We start from the raw sequence: 20,505 nt of genomic DNA, 5'->3' as shown, positions 1-20,505 counted from the left end.
AGCAGTGCTTTTAAATAATAAAACTGTATTAACAAATGCACCTACATATATTCGAAAAAATAATAAATACATGTGAGACATATTTATTTCCTCTGCAGGGAGTGCTTGCTGCTACTGTGGGGCCATCTCCCTGCCCCCACACAAAGTCCCCCAAAAGGCACTCCTCCAATTAAACTGAACATACCTCTTTCTGTTTCTTCCATTTACTCCACACAGCAGGACATGGAGAGGAAAACTTATTGGTGGTGGCGAGAGGGCATAGGAATGTAGTGCAAAAATATGACTTTAGTTCACACTCCGCCATCTATTAGGCCCCCAAGAAATTGTTGGATAATCACTAGCTCCTAGAAGCAGACTTAAATAACCTGCTGTGCTTATTGTCAAGGAGATTTTTAATGAGTTAGTAAAGTCCAGAGGGTTGAGAGGGCTATCACAGAAGAGTAAACAAGGTCTCAGGAAAAGGACAGCAATTAGAGATCAAGCCTCTGAGTGGGAAGAATGGTGACCAAGGATTCATTCTGAGACAGAGTGCAAGTAGTTATGTTACAAACACAGTCTAGCTCCAGCTGGAGCAAAAAAGGAGTAAGAAAGGGTCGTAAGGATCTAATTGTCTAACAGGATCTGAGAGATGAGATGAGATGAAGTCAAAGTTTTTGAAGTGAACCATTAAGAGACTCTTCAGACGGTAAAGAATCTGCCTGCAATGCAGGAGACCTGGGTTCCATCCCTGGGTCAGGATGTAGCCGACTGAACCTAACAAACAGACCTTAACACATACATTCCTGATGCAGTGGTGTGCATGAGAAGGTCAGCTCTAGCAGAGAGATGCCTTCAGACAGCTTTGCATTCAGGGCAAACACCTAGGACAGACCCTGGAAGCAGACACAAAGATACATCTATTTTACCCTGCAGTCGGCTTTTTTTCCTCTTTTTTAAATTGGGATAGTTTCTTTACAGTGTTGTGTTAGTTTCTGCTGAACAACCAAGTGAATCAGCAATGTTTTTCAGTCGCTCAGTCATATCCAACTCTTTGCGACCCCACGGACGGCAGCAGGCCAGAATTCCTGAGTTTGGTCAAACTCCTGTCCGTTGAATCAGTGATGCCATCCAACCATCTCCTCCTCTGTAGCCCCCTTCTCCTCCCGCCTTCAGTTTCTCTCAGCATCAGGGTCTTTTCTAATGAGTCAGCTCTTCACATCAGGTGGCCAAATTACTGGAGCTTCAGCCTCAGCATCAGTCCCTCCAGTGAATATTCAGGATTGATTTCCTTTAGGATTGACTAGTTTGATCTCCTTGCAGTTCAAGGGACTCTCAAGGAAGAGCTATAAGTATTCACATATTCCCTCTCTATTGGACCTCCCTCCCAACCCCCCATCCCGCCCCTCTACATCATCACAGAGCATGGTGCAGAGGTCCCTATGCTATATAGCTGCTTCCCAATAGCTATCTGTTTTACACTTGGCAGCACACATATGTCAACCCGTCTCCCAATTCATCCCACCACCTTGTCCCGTGTCCACACATCCATTCCCTAAGTCTGTGTCTCTATCTCTGCCTTCCAAATAGGTTCATCCATACCATTTTTCTAGATTCCACACATATGCACACATGTTAATATACAATATTGTTTTCCTTTTTCTGGCTTACTTCACTGTTTATGACAGACTCTTAAGTCCCTCCAGTGGGCTTTTTATTGCTTGGTTACAGTAAGAAATGTTGCAATAGGTAACAGAAACTACGTATAGCTTAGGAACTTAGGAAGACTTCTGGTTTTTATGTTGTTGTTCAGTTGCTAAGTCGTGTCTGACTCTTTACAACCTCATGGACTGCAGCACGCCAGACCTCTCTGTCCCTTACCATCTCACAGAGTTCACCCAAGTTCATGTCCATTGAATCAGTGATACTACCCAATGATCTCATCCTCTGGAAAAGGTCAGTTTTCATCCCAGTTCCAAAAAAAGGGCAGTCCTAAAGAATGTTCAAACTACCAGTCAGTTGTGCTCACTTCCCATCCTAGTAAAGTTATGCTCAAAATCCTTCAAGCTAGACTTCAGCAATACTTGAGTCAAGAGCTTCCAGATATACAAGCTAGACTTAGAAAAGGCAGAGGAATTGGAGATCAAATTTCCAACATTCACTGGATCATAGAGAAAACTAAGGAATTTCAGAAAAAATCTACTTCTGTTTCTTTGATGACGCAAAAGCCTTTGTGTGGATCACAACAAACTGTGGAACAAACTGGTTTTTATATTGCATTATAAATGGTTCAGCAAATTCTTATGAATAACTTTCAAAGAGCTAGGCACTATAAATATATAGCTCATTTACTCAGTCATTTGATAGCTGCTTCTTGAGTATTTGGATGCTCAGCTGGTAAAGAATCTGCCCGCAATGTGGGAGACCTGGGTTTGATCCCTGGGTTCAGAAAATCCCCTGGAGAAAGGAACAGCTACCCACTCCAGTATTCTGGCCTGGAGAATACCATGGACCGCATAGTCCATGGGGTCGCAGAGTCAGACACAACTGAGCGACATTCACTTCACTTTGCTTCATTTCTTGAGTATTCACTAAGTGCCAAGTACTGTGTTAGGGTTGGAGCTTCTATGAAGGAAAAGAATGCTACTGAGGAAGACAGCTGTGAAAAGAAAGAAATGAATAAGGTAAAGAAAAGCCCAATCTCAAGTGAGGATTTAAAATTTTAACTGGTGATTCAAAAACATACTGAAAGCTTAGAAGAAGGAAATGAGAGTGGGGTTAGGTTAGCAGGATAAAATAACCAATGGAGCAAAATCCTAAGCAAATGCTGGTGTAGGGGAAGAGAGGAACAACAAGACATGGGTTTTCCTTTTAAATAATTTATCTCATAAGGAAACTAACACACATATAAAACTATTTATTGAACTTTGAAAAATAATAAGCAGTTTAACAGGAAATCTATATAAAAAATTCAGAATTGGCCTAGGCAACAAAATGAAATTTGGATGACTTCACATCATCTTCTGAGCACAGTAAGAACATCAGGCAGAATTCTAGAAGACTGTGTTAGTGCTCTTTGACCTCAGCCCACCATGAATAAGAATGTCCTCTGCGTGATACAAGGAAATTTCTCATTGTTTAGACTGAACCTCAGACTAAGAACTCTGTAATCCCAAGCCTTATCACTCTTCAAAGTGTTAAGTCTTTGTGAAGGTCTAAAACACAACGAGAATAACAATCCTGGGATAAGACAGTTAGACAAGTAGGAGTTATTTAGTCATTTTAAAATAAAAATTTAGTTCACATAAATATAAGGGTGAAATGAGAAGTGTTGATGAAAAGACACCTAGTGATTTCTTTAATATATCAGATGAGATCTTTAAGGGGCAGGTTACAGTCCCAGTAAGAGGAGCAGGAGAAAAGTGTTGAAAAGACAGCTGCTACGGGGAAAAAAGTGAAAGTGAAAGTTAGTCATGTCCGTCTCTTTGCAACCCCATGGACTATAGAGTCCATGGAATTCTCCAGGCCAGAATACTGGAGTGGGTAGCCTTTCCCTGCTCCAGGAGATCTTCCCAATCCAGGGATGGAACCCAGGTCTCCCACATTGCACATGGATTCTTTACCAGCTGAGCCACAAGGAAGCCCAAAAATACAGGATTGGGTGGCCTATCCCTTCTCCAGCAGATCTTCCCTATCCAGGAATCAAACCGGGGTCTCCTGCATTCTAGGCGTATTCTTTAGGGGGAAAAAGGATTCCCTTGCAGGCCACGAAGCAACAGTTAGAACTGGACATGGAACAACAGACTGGTTCCAAATAGGAAAAGGAGTACATCAAGGCTGTATATTGTCACCCTGCTTATTTAACTTATATGCAGAGTACATCATGAGAAACGATGGACTGGAAGAAACACAAGCTGGAGTCAAGATTGCCGGGAGAAATATCAATAACCTCAGATATGCAGATGACACCATCCTTATGGCAGAAAGTGAAGAGGAACTAAAGAGCCTCTTGATGAAAGTAAAAGAGGAGAGTGAAAAAGTTGGCTTAAAGCTCAACATTCAGAAAATGAAGATCATGGCATCCGGTCCCATCACTTCATGGGAAATAGATGGGGAAACAGTAGAAATAGTGTCAGACTTTATTTTGGGGGGCTCCAAAATCACTGCAGATGGTGACTGCAGCCATGAAATTAAAAGACGCTTCCTCCTTGTAAGAAAAGTTATGACCAACCTAGATAGTATATTCAAAAGTAGAGACATTACTTTGCCAACTAAGGTCCATCTAGTCAAGGCTATGTTTTTCCAGTAGTCATGTATGGATGTGAGAGTTGGACTGTGAAGAAGGCTGAGCACTGAAGAACTGATGCTTTTGAACTGTGGTGTTGGAGAAGACTCTTGAGAGTCCCTTGGACTGCAAGGAGATCCAACCAGTCCATTCTGAAGGAGATCAACCCTGGGATTTCTTTGGAAGGAATGATGCTAAAGCTGAAAGTCCAGTACTTTGGCCACCTTATGCAAAGAGTTGACTCATTGGAAAAGACTTTGATGCTGGGAGGGATTGGGGGCAGGAAGAGAAGGGGACGACCGAGGATGAGATGGCTGGATGGCATCATTGACTCAATGGACGTGAGTCTGAGTGAACTCCGGGAGTTGGTGATGAACAGGGAGGCCTGGTGTGCTGCGATTCATGGGGTCGCAAAGAGTCGGACATGACTGAGTGACTGAACTGAACTGAACTGAAAGACTTGAGAAATCTTTGTCTGCATTTACAGCAGCTAAGGACAGACTAACTGTGCTGCTCAGATTAAATGCATCCCTGACTTAAATTGTTCTATTATTCTGAAAACAATAGGATATTCAAGGATCTTGTCAAAGACACTAATTGGAAACAGAAGCCCAAACCTTAAATTAGTAAATGCCTGGTGAAAGCTGGTATGCAAAATACTTTTTCTGTTCTGTGATTGGGAGCTTATCCCTCTGTGGGAAATCCTTGAAATGTTCTGAGAAGGAAAGTGACACAGTCAAAACAGTTTCCAGGAAGGTTAAATACAACAGTGATAAACAGAATAAACGAGGGAATGAAGTGTGAAGACTGGGACACAAAAAAGTAACTGTAATCTAATTATAAGTTAGGGAATAAAGATCTATGGTGGCAAATGAACTAAAGCAAAAAGGGAGGATGTTGATCTTGGTACATACTTGGATTTGAAAATCAGTGACAAGGGAGATATTGGAGAAATGAAACTGTATCATTTAATACAATTTCGATAGGCTGAAAAAAAATCGATTTTGGAGTAGTGAGGAAAGTGAAGATGGATTTTGGTTAGACTGTAACCTACTTGTAGAGCTCTTCATAGGTCACTAGACTGGAATCTGAAGGCTGAATTACAGATTCCAATTTGGGAGTCATCAATATCAGTGGTTCTCAACTGGGGTCAGCTTTGCCCCCAAGGGGTCATTTAACAATGTCTGGGGACATCTTTGCTGTCACAACTAGGAGGATGGTATTGCTGCAGACTGGTAGGTAGAGGTCAGTGATGCTGTTAAAGGATCCTCTGTGCACACAACAGCTCCGTACAACGAAGACTCACTTGGCCCTAAATGCCAATAGTGTCAATGTTGAGAAATCCTGCTCGCAACTGTCAGAGTACATTAGGGCTATCTAGTCCAATCAGTGCATATAGTGTATTCTTATTCAACTGATAGAAAATAAAAATAGTAGGAAGCATATATTGGAACTTACTCTTTCAGGCACTATACTCACATTACATGGTTTATTTTATTTAATCTTTTGAATGCTTTGGGATAGACACCACCTTTATCTCCATTTAAGAGGTTAGGAAACCGATCCACAGAGAAGTTATCTACCAAAAGCCACACGGCTGAGAAATTTGGGGGCCCAGACTGCAACCAGAAAGCCTCTCCCAGAACCACAATTCTAAGATGTCACCACTAAGATGACACATACAGTGATTATAGGTATGGAATGCTCAAGCCCAGTGGTAGAAAAGAGAGACATTTACACAGAGCAGAAACACTTTACTGCCTTCATTTCTCTCTCTCTCTCTCTCTCTCTCTCTCTCTCACACACACACAAAATCAGCTCTCTCAAATATTAATAGCAATGTTTTTCTGTGTCACAGAAAATTCCATTGTGTCATTGACAAATTTCAGAGCTCCTCCTGGGGGAGGGTTTTGGGTGGACCAAGGTACCTTGAGCATCATCCAAAGCAGCAGTTTTGACGATCTTAGCATTTTGACATGTGCATGTATCCAGATGCATTTTATCTAATTTGTGAATAATAATAAAGACCCAGATTCTCCTAATGACATGATTTTTACTATGTAAATTAGAACAGAATAGAAGTTAGTCCTATAATAATGTATATCACATTTCCTTACTCTCCTTCCTTTCCAATATGCTTTTCTAACTGCCAAAGAACGATGTAAAATTCAAGCTAATGACCTTGGGGATGGCACTGGATGTTCATGTGTGATTGTCACTGTCATTCACAGAATTTGTTGAAAACTACTGATTTAGTAGTTAGGATGTATTCACCAAGATAAGCATTTAAACTCCTCAATTGTGACTTTCAAATCATCCACTTCAAATGTAAATTACACAAACATTTCTCATTTTATCAAGCAAGATAGGCACAGCTTTTAGTACAATTTTTTCTCCATTTGGTTACAAAGATAGAACCCATTTCTCTGAAGTACAGTTGTTTTCAAACTTTTAAAAGTATACTCTGTCTTCAAATTTATTAAGAAATAAAAATATTCATAAGAAAAAAGGTTGAAAAAGGGAGACATTCTGAAGCCAGTTGGGGAAGTTCAGGGGGAGGAAGGCTGTTAGGCTAAGCTGGAGAGCATTGATCCACCCATCAGGCCGGAACTCATTTAGGATAATTTAGATCAGTGCTCCCCAACATTTTTGGCACCCAGGACTGGTTTTATGGAGGACAATTTTTCCACGGATCTGAGTAGGGGATGGTTTTAGGATGATTCATGCACATTACATTTATTGTGGACTTTATTTCTATTATTATTACATCAGCTCTACCTCAGATCATCAGGCATTAGATCTCAGAGGTTGGGGAGCCCTGACTCAGATAATAAAATTATTATAACTACCTTAAAATCTTGTAAGTAGGTCTAATTGATAGTTTAATTAAATTCTATCTGAAAATATGGTATTATGCAATATACATTTACATGTCATTAAATGCTACATCTTATTTTAGGTGTTAAATTTGATTTTTTTTTTTCTATTTTATTTTTAAGTGGTGTACAGTCCCCTGAGGCACTCAGGTCCTATCTCAGCCAGTGGCTTATATTCATCTCTTGACCATTTCTGTCAAAAATGCAAATTTCATTTTTACTACAAAAAACTAAAGTAACTCATACTTACTGGAGTTTTAAATGTAGCTCTCTGACACAGCGCTTAATTTAAGATGGACTGTTTTACTCCTTTAAACTGTATTTTGGGCTTCCTTTGAAGCCGTGATGTATTTCTTTTGATTGTTCTCTTCTTTTCTGGTAAACAGTGACTATAATAAATCTTGATCCTGTCTTTGGTCTAGATATTTAGTAGCCATGTATTTGTTTTCTTTGATAGCCACATACATTAATATTTACAACCATTTTCCTCTGCAGCATCTCCCAGATGGCTCTGCGCCCAGTGCACATGTTGAATTTTATCTTTTACCGTATCCCAGTGAAGCCCGGAGGAGGAAAACAAAATCTGTTCCAAAATGTACTGACCCCACTTACAATGAGATTGTAAGTATGACTCATCTCTTGTCCAGTCACTTTGTATTTTTTCTTACCATTTTTCAGCTTCACAATGAAATATGGAAAATCTGTAGTAATTGGCAGCATTATTTCATAAAGGGAAGATGTTTCCCAAAATAGCCACTGTGTGCCACTCACTGTTCTTGATGCTATAGGAATAGGAAAATACAGCTTTCAACGTGCTTATGAACCAATTTTCAAATTGTGGCTAGCTTACAGCAAGAGCCCAAGACTTTATGGCATTTGTTTCGCCTCCTAACATTATCCCTGACTCCATCTTATTTTCTCTAATAAGCTTTTATTTCCCTCTTTTTCCTTACCTGATAGCTTTATCATAGTCTAATCTATTGTAAACCTTATAAAATGTCCTTTGAAAAACTGAAAAAAGTAAGCAAGTACAAAGCACAAATTAAGAAAAAATAAGTATAAAGCAGAAATTATATTAAAGTTAATTTATATTATATATAGCTCTCTAATTCCTTTGTAGTATACAATCTAAACATACGATCCTCTCTTTTTTTCTAAGGCAAACCCTACATTTTCCTCTTGATTCCATCCTTTCCCATCTCCTCTGTACCTTGCTCACTTGATTCTTTGCTTACCTTTCCAGTGGGTTGTCTTACCCACTGAATCCTCAACTCTGAAATCTTAAAAACAACAACAAAAAAATCAACTCAGCTTTTATAAAGCATCGATTTTTTTTTCTCTTGCTATCACCTCCACACTTTAGCAAACTTGGCATATTTCCTGCTCTCTGTTCATCACTCCCTTCTCACCATTTAATCCTTTGCAATATGGATACTACCTTGACCAATGCTGCTTTGTTCAAAAGGCACCAGGAGACTCCTAATTGTTCAGTGCAGTGATCCAATGGGCTGTCCTCTCCTGAGCAGTTAGACAGCAACTCTATTAACTGCTTCCTCTTTCTTGACACCTCCCTTTTGCTTCTTGAGCTCTGCCCTTTAACTCTCTTCTGTTTTCATTAATCATTCTCTCATTTTCCTTCATTGCCATTCTTCCCCTGAAAATATTTATTTACTGGAGTTCCATGATGTGACTTCATCTCTTCTTGATATATACACTCAAAATGATCTTATGGATCTACAGATTTTCATTTATTACCTACTTGAAGCTTGCATCTCAATTATTTCCTCAAACTCTGGCTTCTTTCCTAAGCTTTAACCTGTGTGTTCATGCTCTGCTGTGTCCGACTCTTTGTGACCCTGTGGACTGTAGCCCACCAGGCTGCTCTGTCCATGGGGATTCTCCAGGAAAGACTACTGGATTGGTTTGCCATGCCCTCCTCCAGGGGATCTTTCCAACCTAGGGATGGAACCCAGGTCTCCAGATGGGAGGCAGATTCTTTATCACTAAGCCACCAGGGGAGCCCTTTAAACCTGTACTTCTACCTGATTATTGAAGAGCCCCTGAGTCAGGGAGGGTGGGAGGGAAGCTGAAGATGAAGGGGATATATGTATATTTAGATCCAACCAGTCCATTCTGAAGGAGATCAGCCCTGGGATTTCTTTGGAAGGAATGATGCTAAAGCTGAAAGTCCAGTACTTTGGCCACCTTATGCGAAGACTTGACTCATTGGAAAAGACTTTGATGCTGGGAGGGATTGGGGGCAGGAGGAGAAGGGGACGACCGAGGATGAGATGGCTGGATGGCATCACGGACTCGATGGATGTGAATCTGAGTGAACTCTGGGAGTTGGTGATGGACAGGGAGGCCTGGGGTGCTGCAGTTCATGGGGTCGCAAAGAGTCGGACACGACTGAGCAACTGAACTGAACTGAACTGATAGCTGAATTCACATTTACGGCAGAAATCAACACAACATTGTAAAGCAATTACAAAAGTAAGTTACGTGTTAGTGACTCAGTTGTGACTGACTCTCTGCAACCCCATGGACTGTAGCCCGCCAGGCTCCTCTGTCCACGGGATTCTCCAGGCAAGAGTAGCGGAGTGGGTAGCCATTCCCTTCTCCAGGGGATCTTCCTGGCCCAGGGATTGACTAGGGCTGCCAGAGTCCTTTCGGAGTTGACTCAGATGCTTCTGGCCTCACTTCTTCTCTGGCTCTTGGAGGAGGTCTCAGGTGCTAGCCACATGTGTGCTTGGTGTTCTTTACCACATGCTGCTGGCTTCCCTAACAGCAAGTGATCCAAGACAGAGATAAAGACACCGCGGTACTTTCTGAGCCACCAGGGAAGCCCAAAGCAATTATACTCCAATTAAAAGAGAAAGAGCCCCTTTAGGATGCCTCCTAGACCCTTTTAAACCAGGTTTCCCTCCACTGTCATCTCAGAAGATACTAATAACATCACTCTCTTCCTCACTCACAAGTCCAGTTAATCCCCAGGTTTTGTCAGTTTCACTTGAGCAGTCATCTGCCTCTTCAATCCATCTTCTCTTGTGTCCCAGCACTGTTTCTCTGGTGAAAGGCCTCATAACTTTGGCTAATATAATAGCTTCCTATCTGCCTGTCTTGTGCTTTTCAATTAAATCATTCAAATTTCTATCTAAAGGGTCAAAAACTACTCATTTTTATTACTCTCCTACATAACTTTTTCCAAATGTTCCTTACTATCTACTGGATAATATCCAAAATCCTAAGTAGGGCATTCACAGCCCTTCAAATTTGACTCAGTGATTTTCCAAAGTTGTCTCTGGAGCAGTATCATTGTTGTATACCTTAAAAAAAATTTTTGTTTTGAGATAATCGTAGATTCACAAGCAGTTGGAAGAAACAATATAGAGAGAATTCAAATACCCTTCAACCACTTTTCCTAAAATGGTAACACTTTGCCTGACTATTGACTAATCAGGAAATTAACATTGGTACAATTCACTGACCTTATTAGGATTTCTCACTTTACACGTGTTCTTATGTATGTGTGTATTTAGTTCTGTGCATTTATATCACATGTACAGGTCTGTGTGATCACCACAATCAACCAAGGTATAGGCCATTCCATCAAAATGATTCCTGGTGCTGTATTAAAGCCACAGTCACTCTTCCCACTCTAACACTCCATGCCCAACTCTGGCAACTCTTAATATATTCACTATCTGTATAATTTTATCACTTCAAATGTTATATAAAAGGAATCATACAGTTTGTACCATTTTGAGGTTGGCATTTTTCTTTTACTATACATCTCACAAGAGATCCATCCAAGTAGCTGCATGTATCAACAGTTTGTTTTCACTGCTGAGTAGTAGTCATGGCAGGGAGGTATAAAAGTTTAACTATTTGCCAATTAAAGGACATTTGGGTTGTTTCTGACTGGGGACTACTGCAATACAAAGCTGTTCTAAACACTGATGTATAGATTTTTGTGTAAATATAAGTTGTAATTTCTCTAAGAGAGATGCTCAAGATGTAATTACTGGGGTATATGGTAATGCCGTATATAGTTTTTCAAAGAAATTGTCATACTCTTTTTCTAAACCATTTTACACTCCCAATACAATATCTGTGCTAGTTTTGCTGCATCTCTGCCAGCATTTGGTATCATTTTTATTTTGTCAAATAAAAATATCACTATTTTTAATTTTAGTTCATTTGAAAAGTAATGAGTGATAGCTCACTGTGGTTTTAATTTGCATGTATCTAGTAGCTAATGATCGGAGAAGGCAATGGCACCCCACTCCAGTACTCTTGCCTGGAAAATCCCATGGACAGAGGAGCCTGGTGAGCTATAGTCCATCGGGTCGTTAAGAGTCGGACACAACTGAGCAACTTCACTTTCACTTTCCACTCTCATGCATTGGAAAAGGAAATGGTAACCCACTCCAGTGTTCTTACCTGGAGAATCCCAGGGACGGCGGAGCCTGGTGGGCTGCCGTCTATGGGGTCGCACAGAGTTGGACACGACTGAAGCAACTTAGCAGTAGCAGCAGCAGCTAATGATGCAAATTTCTTTTCATGTGTTTATTTACTATCTGCATATCTTCTTTGGTGAAATATGTCGGTGTCTTTGTTCATTTTCTAATTAGAGAGTCTGCATTTTTACTTATGTTTACTATTGACTTTTGAGATTCTTTATATATTATCAATAACCTTTGTCAGATACGTGGTTTACAAATACTTTCTCCAAGTCTGTAGCTTGACTTTCCATTCTTTTCTCAGGGTCTTTCACAAGTAAAAGTTTTTAATCTTGATGAGGTCCAATTCATCAATTGTTTTTCTTTTATAGACTGCATATTTGGTAGAAAGTCTAAGAACTCTTCACCCAGTGCTTTCTAAAGATTTTCTCCTGCAGAAAGTGAAGTCACTCAGTCGTGTCCGACTCTTTGTGACCCCACAGACTGTAGTCTACCAGGCTCCTCTGTCCATGGGATTTTCCAGGCAAGAGTACTGGAGTGGGTTGCCATTTCCTTCTCCAGGGGATCTTCCTGACCCAGGGATCGAACCCAGGTCTCCTGCATTGCAGGCAGACGCTTTACCCTCTGAACCACCAGGGAAGCCCAAATATTTTATAGTTTTATATTTTACATCTAAGTCCATTATTCATTTTGAGTTGACTTTTAAATAAAGTGTGAAGTTTAGGTTAAGGTCCACTTTTTTTTTTTTTTTTTTGCCTATGAATGCCAATTATTCCAGCACCATCTATTGAAAAAGCAATTCTTGTTACCTTTAATGTCTTTTGCACCTTTCAGCACCTTTAACAAAAATAAGTCAGGAACATTTGCTTGCTCATGCCCTTCCACTGCCCCACACTTAGTCATATTCTCCAGGCACATTACACAGCTTGTCATTCCCTGAATAATCCCTGTGACCTCTGTGACTGAGCTCATGAGGCTGTTCACCCTCCTGCCCTTCTCTGCCAACTTTGATGTTCCCCTCAAATATGGACTCTGTGAACCACTCTTTCCTCCCTGATTCTTATACCACATTTACCATCTCTTGATCAGTCCTACACAATTTTTTTTTTCTTTTAGTACACTGAAAACTTGAGGACAAGGAATAAGTCTTATCTTTTTTAGTATCTCTGAAACTTAGCTACTTCTAAAAAGATTTGTGGAATTAAATATTTGGGATAATTCCATAAGTGACACTTTTTGTGTATGTGGAAAAATGTAAAACTAGCAAACATTTATATATATTCAACTATATGTATAATTTAGTAAGGAAAGATATTTTGACATTTTATTATTTGCCATGATGTCAACCACTAGAGATATATGTACATGCTCAGTTGCATCCAACTGTTTGCAACCCTATGGGCTGTAGCCTGCCAGGCTCCTCTGTCCATGGGATTCTCCAGGCAAAGATACTGCAGTGGGTTGCCATGCCCTCCTCCAGGGCATCTTCCTGACCCAGGGATCAAACCCACCTCTTTTAAGTCTCCTGCATTGGCAGGTGGGTTCTTTACCACTAGCACCACCTGGGAAGCCCATAACGCTATGCATAGCAAACTCCAACTCATACATCATCCAAATGAGCAGGAAGATGAATTCATATATGGGTAAGTGACTGCCTTAATAGTAATGATCATCATATAAACAAATTTGGCAAGGAAGTGGTTGAATTTAGAAAGCCATGAGAAAAAAAAAAGACATCTTTTTTAGGAGTCCTTGTTAATATTTTAATAAGTATTCTTTCTGAATTATGTCTCTTTCTCTCAACAGACACATTCTCCAACAAAAATGGGATCATATTGTACCTATTAATTTGTTACTTGCTTTATTCAGTAAGCATGTAAGACTAGTATTTTAATTTTTCTCCCATTATGCTGTGTCTGTATCAATACAAGAATATTTCTAATAAATACTCCCACAAAGGGCACCAGTTTTAACTGTGGTTATACTTTCTCTCCCCTTCAACTATAATATAGGCCCCCATCTCTTTGCCAAGTCCCCTCTATTATTTTTGTGCATTCTTAGCAACACCTTATACAGACGTCCTCATCCCTTCGTATCTGCAGGGGAGGTTAGCTCCGGGACTCCCGAGCATACCAAAATTCTCGGGTGCCCAAGTTCTTTCTATAAAATGGCATATTTGCATATAACCTATACACATCCTCCCATTTACATTAAATTGTCTCTAGGTGACTCATAACAGTTGATACAATGTATATGCTGTGTAAATAGTGGCTGGTAGGCAACCGATTCAAATTTGCTTTCTAGAACTTCGGAAATACTTTTCCCTGAATATTTTTTGATATGTGGTTGATTGAGTCGATGACTGCAGAGCTCATGGCTACAGAGGGCCAACCGTATGTGTTTTCTGAGGAGGCTGGTAATCATCACATGGCATCTACCTTGTATTTAACTTCTCCCGTTTGCTTCCTGAGGGCTGCTACATCCAGGACTTTGGGATTTCTCAAACTGCCAAAGCCAGGCAGAGGTCTGGGGAGTGAGAGAGAACTTATATAAACCTCTTAGAGGAATTCAAAGGGAATATCATATTGCATCACTTCAAAAAGCTTTTCAGGAAAATAGTTCTTTGAGGTGTTATTCACAAGCCTCTTTCTCCCTAATACTCAGACCTGAGAGAGGCTGGGTCAGGACCGCTGCCAAGTGTCCCTTCAGCATCCACCCTTCAGATACTAAAGCTCTGATACAAGGCCACGTTTGTCACCTTGATGCTCTCCAGAGTGGTTCCCAACAGGACTGCCTGCAGCCTTCCTGAAAACCCTTCCCACATACAGAGCCCTGTGGTGGACACGACTGGGCTCAGGACGGGGTGGGGCAGGTGGTCGGAGTGCCCCCAGAACTGCCCTCCAAGTCTTTCAGAAGCAGAGTAGGCTGCTAACTCCGCTGCCACTGCTCTTTCTACTCTACTATCTGGTATCTGGTTAAGAGCCATCATTTTTTTAATGACTCATTAGAAATACGGATTCAATTTTAAAAATGAATTATATTGTTATAGTCCATATATTTTGCACATTGTATTCCTTTCTTTCTTGATTGAAGTATAATTGATTTACAGTGTTGTGCCAATCTCTGAAGTGACTCACTTATACATATAGAGACATTCTTTTTTATATTCTTTCCCATTCTGGTTATGACAGGATATTGAATATAGTTCTCTATGCTATACAGCCTTTGACTGTGTGGATCACAATAAACTGTGGAAAATTCTGAAAGAGATGGGAATACCAGACCACCTAACCTGCCTCGTGAGAAATCTGTATGCAGGCCAGGAAACAACAGTTAGAAATGGACATGGAACAAAAGACTGATTCCAAATAGGAAAAGGAGTATGTCAAGGCTGTATATTGTCACCCTGCTTATTTAAACTTATATGCAGAGAACATCATGAGAAACGCTGGACTGGAAGAAACACAAGCTGGAATCAAGATTGCCGGGAGAAATATCAATAACCTCAGATATGCAGATGACACCACCCTTATGGCAGAAAGTGAAGAGGAACTAAAAAGCCTCTTGATGGAAGTGAAAGAGGAGAGTGAAAAAGTTGGCCTAAACCTCAACATTCAGAAAACAAAGATCATGGCATCCAGTCCCATCACTTCATGGGAAATAGATGGGGAAACAGTGGAAACAGTGTCAGAGTTTATTTTGGGGGGCTCCAAAATCACTGCAGATGGTGACTGCAGCCATGAAATTAAAAGATGCTTACTCCTTGGAAGGAAAGCTATGATCAACCTAGATAGTATATTCAAAAGCAGAGACATTACTTTGCCAACTAAGGTCCGTCTAGTCAAGGCTATGGTTTTTCCTGTGGTCATGTATCGATGTGAGAGTTGGACTGTGAAGATGGCTGAGCACCAAAGAATTGATGCTTTTGAACTGTGGTGTTGGAGAAGACTCTTGAGAGTCCCTTGGACTGCAAGGAAATTGAACCAGTCCATTCTGAAGGAGATCAGCCCTGGGATATCTTTGGAAGGAATGCTAAAGCTGAAACTCCAGTACTTTGGCCACCTTATGCAAAGTGTTGACTCATTGGAAAAGACTCTGATGCTGGGAGGGATTGGGGGCAGGAGAAAAAGGGGACGACAGAGGATAAGATGGCTGGATGGCATCACTGACTCGATGGACGTGAGTCTGAGTGAACTCTGGGAGATGGTGATGGACAGGGAGGCCTGGCGTGCTGCGATTCATGGGGTCGCAGAGAGTTGGACACAACTGAGTGACTGAACTGAACTGATGCTATACAGTAAGGCCTTGTGGTTTCTCCATCCTGTATATAGTAACTGGGAGAAGGAAATGGCAACCCACTCCAGTGTTCTTGCCTGGAGAATCCTGTGGACAGAAGAGCCTGACATTATCCTACTATAAAGTATAGAGATATTAGAAAGGACAGAATAAGAATGTTCTGTGTAGTTTACATGCCTTAAAATATTCAGCATGTGCATGAATAATATCTAGCATAGAGCAAGGTGTATGGTACACTCAGTAAGCAATGGTTATTGCTGTCTGTAACATCCTCTCATTCCATACTCATAAAGTAATGATAATTCTGTTTGTAGAGGAAGACCCTGAAACCCTGAGGTAGATATTTTGATCAGGATTAGGTAACTAAATTTCAAGTCCAGAAGTGCCTGATTCCAAAGCTCTGACTGACCCCATTAACCTTTCTGTGCTGTTCCTTTCCCTCACTCCACCCACAGAGTTCTGGCTTTCAACTCTCCCTTTCACAGTCTGGCCTCTTCACTCCTTCTCTCGCCAGCCCTAAGCACAATTCAGTTTCCATACTGTTTTCCTCCCCTTGCAGTCATTCAAATACTCTTTAGAATTATTTACTAGAACTTGGTGTCAAGTGACACAGTGAATGCTTGCACATAAGTTAGTAGATATTAAATTACCCTAAACAATGTTCTTCTACTTGATGTAATAGTTTCAAACTTACACATTCAGTGTTTGTCAGAAGGCAGTGAAGACTTGACACATGCCTATGGGTAAAAAGTATTACAAAGTGAAACTAAAAGAGCTGTGCATTTTCGGTTCTGTGTACATTAAGGCAGAATACATATTAAATCATTTGGTGAAAAGTCTCAAAGAATATAGTCATCTGCGTACCTCTCTAGCATTACACACTAATTATTCATTGCATTGTAGCAAAAAGTGCTTATTTTTTAAATAATGTTACGGATGAAGTAAAGCAATTAGAATATATGTATATATCATCTATGATGTGCAATGACTACATGTTATAAAACAGTCACTTTCAAGAAAAATAGCTTTTACATAATAAAGCATAGGAAAAAAATCCATAGTAATATAAACTTTGGAGTTTAAATATTTGTATTTTAACCAGGAAGGCAATTAATTCCTATCACCATGTATTAGAGAAATTCTGCTTGCTGAATAGCTGGAGACTCAACTTTGTCTATCACTGTTATTTCCCGTCAGCTAAGGTAAAATGGGCTTCCCTGGTGCCTCAGCTGTTATAGAATCTGCCCGCAATGAGGGAGACCCAGGTTCGAGCCCTGGTTGGGAAGATCCCCTGGAGAAGGGAATGACCCTCACTCCAGTATTCTTGCCTGGAGAATTCCATGGACAGAGGAGACTGGTGGGCTACAGTCCATGGGGTCACAAAGAGTCGGCCATGACTGAGCAACGTACAGCTTCATTTTCAAGGCAAAAATACCAGGAAATGACTGTTATTCTTGTGTGTGTATTTGATGGATCTTTTTTGGTTATAATTCATTAGTGTTTACTATGTACCAGGTTTTGTACCAAGGCTTATTATATTCATTCTCTCACTTTATTCTTCCTCACAATACTAAAAGGTAAATATTATCACCATATTCAAATAAGAAAGTGCATTCAGATGGCCCCCAACTTGGGATGGTTCAACCTGAAATTTTTTGAACTTACAGGGCTGCCAAAGCGGTATGCATTCAGTAGAACCTGTACTTCAAATTCTGATCTTCTCCCAGCTTATCAGTGCACGGTAGAATATTCTCTCCTGATGCTGGGCAATGTCAGTGAGCCACAACTCTCAATCAGTCACGCAATCATGAGAGTAAACAACCGATACTCTCACAACCATTTTGTACCCAGCCAGCCATTCCACTTTTAACTTTCAGTACTATACTCAATAAATTACATGAGACATACACACTTTGTTATAGAAGAGGCTTTGTGTTAGATGATTTTGTCTAACTGTAGGCTGACGTAAGTGTCCTGAATGCATTTAAGGCAGATGAGGCTAAGCTATGATGTTTGATGTGTTAAGTGTGTGTGTGCTCAGTTGTTCAGTTGCCTCTGACTCTGCACCCTCATGGACAGTAGCCCGCTAGGCTCCTCTGTCCATGGAATTTCCCCAGGCAAGAATACTGGAGTGGGTTGCCATGCCCTCCTCCAGGGGATCTTCCCAATCCAGGGATCGAACCCGGGTCTCTTATGTCTCCTGTATGGGCAGGCAGGTTCGACCACTAGCGCCACCTGTTCAGTTTACCATGGGTTTATAAGTCCATCAGGATGTAACCCCATTGTGAATGGAGGAAGAACTATAGTTGACAACAGATTTAAATACATATCATAGATATGTTTCTTAGAAAGTTACATCTTTAGCACTAATTTATAAGATTCCCAGTGTTCTGAAACCAGATTTTCCAAAGGCCTAATGGTCAGAGCTATTCCATTTTTCTTTATACACTTTGAGGGCCCCTTTGTCTATTTCCTCTGTAAACTAGGAATTGAGTGTATCTGCCAAATGTGTTGTGGGGAGGAAAATGGAGGATAATTTAGACAGTTCAAAATAACCACCATAGAGAAGAGGAAAAGGAGCTTACTCTGAAGTCCTGGAAAGATAGGTGTTCAGGAGATAAGAGTGATTCAGAGTCCATGTTAGACTTCTCTTTGCTATTAAAGATGAATTACATTGGTAAGACTTTGAAATTTTTAAGGCAGCCCTTAAAATCCTTTACTAGCCGGGGGAACTCAAGAAATTAAGTGGAATAACTTGAATAAGTAGTTCTGCCATGAGAATCCCATGGACGGAGGAGTCTGGCAGGCTACAGCCCATGGGGTAGCAGAGAGTCAGACATAGCTGAAGTGACTTAGTACGCACACACAAGAATTTAAAAGGTAATCTCCTGCCTGGAATGGGAGCAAGATACTAGAAGAGTAGGTAGCCAGGAGCTGTCACAAGAAATAATACAGACTGCATCAACATTCTGTATTGTATCTCATGTCCCTTAATTGAATTATTATGTTTTTGATAAGTAAATCACTGTTCAGAGCAGCTAGCAGATTCATCTTTAGTGGAATTTCATTCATAACTTAAGATGGCCAAAAATCACATCCATACACACTGAGCAGGTTTCCTAGAAGAATGCAAGGCTTTCCTCTCAATTTGTTTCCTCTGATTCTTCTTTGCATATACAGAAAGCACTTCTTTCTATCTTGTAGCTTCACTATAAAAAGCAAGCACATTTGTAGCATCATATGAAACTCCTCTAAGTGTGTTCTAAGGCGTTTCCTTGGCAACCACTTTGGGTTTATACACAGCAATCTCCTCCTTTTATGATGTATAACTAACTTCTTGATCCTGCACTTTTTAAAGTTTCTTTAGCACTGCGGGACCCAGTGATGATGCCTGCGACTTACTTCTAGGATGTTATAAATCACAGTTGAATAGCTCTCTCTCCTTAAAAATAGTTCCATGACTAGTAAATGAAAAGAAGAAAGACACAAAACTATACACACAGCATAATTATAGCTCAGAATCTAAAAAGTGATTATATATAGAAAACAAAAAGCACATCAAAATGTTAACTATAATTATCTCTTAATGGTAGAAATATAAAAATGTTCTTTCTTTTATATTCATTTTTGTTTCATCCCCATATTTTACTTAATGAGCATATATTTTCATAACTAAAAATTAAACAATTTTAAATAAATTAAAGTAACCATAGTGTGACTGCTTCACATGGAGACGGAAATATTGTTGGACTACATTAAATTAACAAAACGAAATCATGGAGAGTGGTCTGATTTCCTCATTAGCCTTCAACAAAGAAAAATAGTGTTCAAGGCTCCATGCTCCACACAAATTCAAGGACAGTTAAAAGGTGCTAAGTATTTAAATTTCTTCCTAGAGAATGATTTGCAGTCTTATTAAATTTGGGATAGACAATTATTAATGGAATCAGAGTAAATTTTAAGCTTCTTAAGAAATACTTTGTCATTAAACTCCTTCAGGTTAGCAGAACCTTTAGCCCTTCAGAATTAAGAGTTAGAAATGAAAGATTCTAACATTAACCTGTCCAATCCAAGGTACAAAATATGAGATGCAATTATTTTGTTAAAAGAAATATTTTTAAAAGATGCATTTAAGCATATCTAATTTATATTTTCAAAATTCTCTCCCTTTTCAGGTAGTATATGATGAAGTCACAGAGCTCCAAGGACATGTCTTAATGCTTATTGTAAAGAGCAAAACCACATTTGTAGGAGCAATTAACATCCAACTCTGCAGTGTCATGCTCAATGAAGAAAAATGGTATCCACTAGGTAACAGTATAATTTGAGCATTTCTTTGAACATACAGATTCATTAACTACTCATATTTTTTTCACTTTGGGGTCTCTCTATCACAAGATCAGGACATTTTTTTTTTAATCAAAGGTAGTGTGGTAAATTAAGGACACAGAGAAAAGAAATCAGAATCAATGTTTTTAGCTATTTATTCTCTATGTGTATTTCACTGTTTTCTTAGAACCATTTTTCCAATTGATTGTGTAAATCCAATATGTAAAATAATAAAAGGATATTTTAGTGTATCTTTTAAATCAAACATGTGTTCACTTTA

At 39.8% G+C, this 20,505-nt stretch overlaps 1 protein-coding gene across 1 annotated transcript in view; it reads left to right on the top strand.

The window, feature by feature from the left end:
• PIK3C2G (phosphatidylinositol-4-phosphate 3-kinase catalytic subunit type 2 gamma) overlaps nt 1-20,224 on the top strand; it is a 444,386-nt gene extending 424,162 nt beyond the window's left edge. The window contains exons 31-32 of the mRNA XM_052640675.1: nt 7,633-7,758; nt 20,072-20,224. Coding sequence (XP_052496635.1) covers nt 7,633-7,758; nt 20,072-20,224 — 279 coding nt within the window. The remainder of the gene's footprint in view (nt 1-7,632; nt 7,759-20,071) is intronic.
• Nucleotides 20,225-20,505: the final 281 nt, after the last annotated feature.

This window comes from Budorcas taxicolor, chromosome 5, assembly GCF_023091745.1.
Source record: "Budorcas taxicolor isolate Tak-1 chromosome 5, Takin1.1, whole genome shotgun sequence".
Lineage (NCBI taxonomy): Eukaryota > Metazoa > Chordata > Mammalia > Artiodactyla > Bovidae > Budorcas > Budorcas taxicolor.
Note: the sequence above shows the minus strand (reverse complement) of the source record. Positions and strands in the feature narration are given on the sequence as shown.